The following is a 6,172-nucleotide window of genomic DNA, read 5'->3' on the forward strand; positions in this document are numbered from 1 at the left end:
TGTCCATGTCTCAGGGGAGCAGGTGGAGGGGTGGGGTGATGGAGATGGACTCACAGTGAGAATCTGGGAAAGTGGTGACCATGTAAAGAGAGCAGATCTGCTACCTGATGTTGGGATCAATGTCACCGACAGAGCACACGCTCATCATCACTGCTCACACGTGTGGAGACACACGTACTGAAATTCACCTAATGTGCTGTGGTATTTATTAATACAAAATAGTGACTATACTCAAGAATGTAGGAATATGTAAAATACAGTTCTTAACCTATGTATAAACATTTGCAAGTCTTTGTTTATGCCTGGGTCAAGATGATCCAATATATTAATCATTAAAGAATATCACCATATTTTATAGAAACAATACAGTCAGCAACTGCATTAATGATTTTCTTCACTACTTCCTGACACATCATCTTTGGAAGACTTATGAGTAAATAATCCACCATCATATTTATCCTAGTTTCTTAAATATTATTTCCCCTGTGACTGCATCATTATTTAAAATAGCTATAAGTGTGCCTATTCCCATGTGAGACTCTTTCTGACTCACTGATTCAGATGCCAATACCATAATTATGCTAATAATGTCAGCAAAAGTGTGTGGTAAAGTTCACCCTCATATCCATAAGTGTGTCTACTCCCCTGTGTGCACCCAAAATACCCCTGTGACTGGTGGAGTTTGGGATAGACTGTGACTCTTCCTTCCTGAGCTTTCCCACACTCTGTCCATTGAAAGACAGGATCAGAAACAATAGAAGTGTGCCTATTCACATGCTAATACGTCTTTTAGAAAAGACCCTCAGGGGCTGTTTGTCATTTAGAGGAGTGACTCACACTGATCTGTGGTTAAAGGACTATATTGCAGTATCCTAAAGAACTAACAGTCTAACTTCAGGAATTGTTGAACTACAGAATTCGTTTCCTTAGATGAAATTTGAAAACTAGTTTTAATGTTTCCTCACATTTTGGGTCCATCATGCACATAGAGATGATCTTTATTAATTCTTTCCAAAAAAAAGTGGAGGGGTATGTTACATTAATATATCATTCAAAATATCCTCATATCACTATATTCTGATCTGTTATAAATAATTTCTGGCAGTTGAAGATTTGTAGATCATGTTTTTGCTATTATGTTAAAATCATGTGTCTTTTATTCTGTCACTGATGGGGCTCCATATGTAACAGATGTACCTTACAGCTTGCCAACATGAGGAACAAGTGTGTCTGAGTTTCCCACACCAAGTCCTCTGTGCTGAGATCATTGCAGTACAAAAGCTTTAGTCCTGAATGGACCATTAGTGACATTTAAACACTGCTTGTGGTTTTATAAAGGAGCTCAGCATCACTCTCCATCTGGAGGGAAAGATCCCTATTGGCTGAAATGTGATGTCAAAACATTTCCCAGTATATATAGAACTACACAGTATGTTACATCTCTAATTATGTTTGTCATAATCAATTTGGGGTAAGTTTTCAATCAGGAATTCATAAAAATGCTTTAATAAAATTATAAAAAAAGAAAAGATTATTAAAAAAGATTTTGACACATGTGGAAGCATTAAGAAATCCTGAATAACATTTCCACCACCACCTGGATTATATTCCATAAATCTAACACAACTCTTCAATTGGAGGTACCTTCAGAAGTACACTTTCTCAGTCAGGAATGAATTAAACACTCATTCTTTTAATAAATCATGAATTATGTTCAAGCCCTTTTCATGTCAATACGCTTTGTGTTTTTCCTATTTTAACTGAATGATTTTTACATATTGATGAAAAATTTGCTTATATTGAGAAAGCTGGAACATTTTGTGTACTTTACACCAAACATCATTTGAGTATTGAAATATGGGGTTAATATCCCTCTATACATTAAATTAGATAAATTATTTTTTTCTGAGAAGAAGCAAGTATAAGTTAAAAGCATGAAGTGACAGAATTATCCAGCTCCATCTACAATGCTTGAACGCCATTTTTCTGCTGACCAATGTTTGCCCAACCTGACCATCTCAAATGCAACATGATAAAGCTCTATATAATCTTACCAATCTTTGATTAATTCTGATGTGTTTCAAGACATAATACATGTAAGTAGTACATGCAGTATTTGAGTTATTACTAAGTTAAGAGTAGCAGGTCTTAAACCAGCAGCTTGGATGTAACAGATGTGTCTCGTGTTGTGTCTTTGTAAGTCAGTGTGAGTTTAGAGCTCATCCGAGTTTCCCACACTGAGTCCTCTATGCTGAGATCAATGGAGTACAAAAGCTTCAGAGTCCTGAATGAACCATTACTGATGACTAAACACTCTGAGTCTGACGTCACTCACCATCTGGAGGAAAGTCTGAATGTGTGGCTATAAAATCTTTCCAGGTTACATAGTACACTTACTTGGTAACACTTCATATAGATACCCTTATGGAAAAATTACATACATTGCACATGTGATCATGTGAGTAATATGTGATCACTTGTGAAAAATATGTGAAAGTGCATTTCTGCATGTCATGCCATCATAGAAAAATAAATTTCATACCTTACGTGCTTCTTTTAAGAATGTCGACCTTAGTCCACTTTGGAGACAAACAGTCAGGAAGCCATCTATAAAATGTCAATAAAATGTCAGGTGACTGACAATCTATCAAAAATGCATAGCGCAATTAAGAAGTGTGATTCTGCTCTCCCTGGCTTTCCCACACTTTTCCCATTGAGATGAAGCGCTGGACAATAGAAGTGTGTCCATTCAGATGCTAATGATCTGTGGGTAAGCAGATCCTGACAGGCTTCTTCACAAGTGTGCTGAAAAGTCTTTATTATGCGTGGACTCGATGTGGACTCAATACTTTTACAAATTCCTGAACTTTCTCTATAACAAGCAGGAAAGCTGTTGATTTGGGCAAATGTTAAAATGTTTGTTTAAGAGAATGTTGTTCTAATTATTTTACAGTATTTTTGCATGACCTTGGACTGTCCTGTTAAATTAAGATCGCACAAATTCTATTACATGTTGGTGACTGAATTTCATATTAACATTTAACAATCAAAAAATTACATCTAATAATATAAATTGTTTATGAATTTGCTATTTGGTGGCCAGTTTAACGCTTCATTAATGAAATGCTTCCTGAATATGCTGTTTGGAAAAGTGAAGGAGTAATAAGTCATTCATATTTTAATATTGTCAAATTTCTAGAAAAATTTCTAAAAAAGCAGATCTTGTCCAAAATCATTCAGTACCTTGTTTCCAAAATATGACACAACTGAGAAAATCAAAGGAGTAACTTAAATGTAATTGCTTTATTATTTCAGTATATATGAATGATTTTCTCATAGTTAAGAAAACATGTGATAACATATCACAACTTTCGCTTGAAGAGTTCTTCAAGACACATGGCACTCATAATAGAGCAGAGTTTAAACAACCTGTCTTTACAAAAGACACAGGAACCATTTCCAACAGCTAAAATCTGTTAATTATAAAGATAATATTTCTCAAGAGTAAATAGAAATAGCAATAAAACATAAAATGTCTCAACAGATACTGTCAGTGACAAAGTTTAGGTTTCATTCATAAGAGTACCATACAATAGGTACAAAATAAACCTTAATTAAGGTTAAAAAAAATCTTAATTTAGATCATGATATTATCGTGATAAACCAACACTAAAATTACATTTCATAGAAATGAAATTTCTTTAGCTTGATAATTCTGTATTAATCAGAATGTGATTACCTTCATAGAAGCCATTTAATGCTTATATATTTTCTTGTTTACTATATAAACATACAATGTACATAGTACTGTATTTTCCAGTATAAATCTCGACCAATTCCCAAAAATGTGATCAAATCTGATCGAATACAATCAGAATGTTGTAAAATCAAAAAGATAATACAGAAGTTAGTTCAATATAGAACAATATTTTTCCTAAAACGGAAATAGCACTGGAAAGGACATTTCATGAATTGAAAACAATTCATCAATATTATTTATGTCTAACATAAACATGCATTGTCAAGACTGCAGATCTTGATGCTGCTTCGAACTGGATTCTACCAGCATCTTCATTAAGAATCTTTCTTGAAGTAGAAAGGTAGAAGTATATTATCATAAGACAATAATAACGTTAAGTGTTAACAATATAATCCTGTTCACACAGAAGTTGAAATAAAAATAAATAAAGTCCACATAGACTTGTGTTTTCTGCTTTGAGTCTTGATCTTCTCTTTACCAGGGCCTCCAGAGGGCGCTCTTAACTGAACTCTTCTCTTTGCTGATGATCTGCTGCTCTGTAGAGCTCAGCTGAGGCAGAACTCTTTCCCTCCTGTTCTCATCTGAAGATGGCTGCAGGTTCTGGAAGTGGTTCAGCAGTTTTCTCTGGCTCTGTGTCTTCACCTCTCCTTTGGACAGAAAGTGGACAACCTCATGGACACATCTGGAGAAGCCTTGATTGACAGCTGCTGAGCTGGAGGAGAATGCAGACTGCTGCTGCTGCTGTCGTCTCAGGAAGCTGACTGTCATCTTCAGGATGTCTGCTTTCTCCAGCTTGGAGTCAGGTTCCTGGTGGAGGAACTCTGGAGCCAGGAGAGACTTCAGCTGCTCAATGCTGCTGTTGATACGATCTCTGCGCATCTTCTCCACCATCAGCTTCCTCAGCTGCAAATAACAAAGAGAGAATATTTAGTCGTCTTGAACTATAAAGAGCTACTGAGTAGAAAGCAGGTAATTATAAGCATTGAAAGGAAGCAGGTTCTTAATTTACCTTGTTGTTCAGAGGCAGGTGCTCGTTTGAGGTGGTCATTGCTGAAGTGATGGTTGGTGCCATGGCTGTGTCTCTGTGCTGTAGATCTCTCTGTGTAGAGTGAGTGTGATTTGTACTGGCTGCATCTCCTCTATTTATACTCCCAAATCTCCATATGAATGTGTGGGTCTTGGGCTTGCTGGAGTTTCTCACAGTTTGGAGCCAATGGGAGAGCTTGGATACACAATGAGGAATGTAGGGCTGCCACATGCTCTGTGGTCTTCTAGCAGAGGACAATGTCCATGTCTCAGGGGAGCAGGTGGAGGGGTGGGGTGATGGAGATGGACTCACAGTGAGAATCTGGGAAAGTGGTGACCCTGTAAAGAGAGCAGATCTGCTACCTGATGTTGGGATCAATGTCACCGACAGAGCACACGCTCATCATCACTGCTCACACGTGTGGAGACACACGTACTGAAATTCACCTAATGTGCTGTGGTATTTATTAATACAAAATAGTGACTATACTCAAGAATGTAGGAATATGTAAAATACAGTTCTTAACCTATGTATAAACATTTGCAAGTTTTTGTTTATGCCTGGGTCAAGATGATCCAATATATTAATCATTAAAGAATATCACCATATTTTATAGAAACAATACAGTCAGCAACTGCATTAATGATTTTCTTCACTACTTCCTGACACATCATCTTTGGAAGACTTATGAGTAAATAATCCACCATCATATTTATCCTAGTTTCTTAAATATTATTTCCCCTGTGACTGCATCATTATTTAAAATAGCTATAAGTGTGATTCAGTCACACTTGTAACTCACTGATTCAGATGCCAATACCATAATTATGCTAATAATGTCAACAACAGTGTGTGGTAAAGTTCACCCTCATATCCATAAGCGTGTCTACTCCCCTGTGTGCACCCAAAATACCCCTGTGACTGGTGGAGTTTGGGATAGACTGTGACTCTTCCTTCCTGAGCTTTCCCACACTCTGTCCATTGAAAGACAGGATCAGAAACAATAGAAGTGTGCCTATTCACATGCTAATACGTCTTTTAGAAAAGACCCTCAGGAGCTGTTTGTCATTTAGAGGAGTGACTCACACTGACCTGTGGTAAAAGACACTTAAATATTGCATTATCCCAAAAGAACTAACAGTCTAACTTCAGGAAGTGTTGAACTACAAGATTAATTTTCATAGAAAGTTTTAAGACCATGCAAAATTACAGTGTTTTAATGTGTCTTTATGTTTTGGGTCCATCATTCATATAGAGATTATTTTATTAATCTTTTTAAATATTTTAAATAAGGAATAAAATACTTTAGGATGTGCTGTTATAGGAAAATAATCAAAGACACGCTGAGGGGATGCAGCCAAATGCAATGCTGAGTTACTGTTAAA

General features: G+C 36.4%; 1 protein-coding gene across 1 annotated transcript; it reads right to left on the reverse strand.

Moving 5' to 3' along the window:
• Positions 1-3,284: 3,284 nt before the first annotated feature.
• On the reverse strand, positions 3,285-5,018 carry LOC117599879 (transcription factor HES-5-like). The gene is made up of 2 exons (XM_034314038.2): positions 4,770-5,018; positions 3,285-4,663 (listed from the first exon to the last, which is right to left on the reverse strand). The coding sequence occupies exons 1-2, from the start codon at positions 5,016-5,018 to the stop codon at positions 4,235-4,237; spliced, it is 678 nt and encodes a 225-aa protein (XP_034169929.2). The 3' UTR covers positions 3,285-4,234.
• Positions 5,019-6,172: the final 1,154 nt, after the last annotated feature.

The sequence above is a fragment of the Pangasianodon hypophthalmus genome, chromosome 20, assembly GCF_027358585.1.
Source record: "Pangasianodon hypophthalmus isolate fPanHyp1 chromosome 20, fPanHyp1.pri, whole genome shotgun sequence".
In the NCBI taxonomy this organism is placed as follows: Eukaryota; Metazoa; Chordata; class Actinopteri; order Siluriformes; family Pangasiidae; genus Pangasianodon; species Pangasianodon hypophthalmus.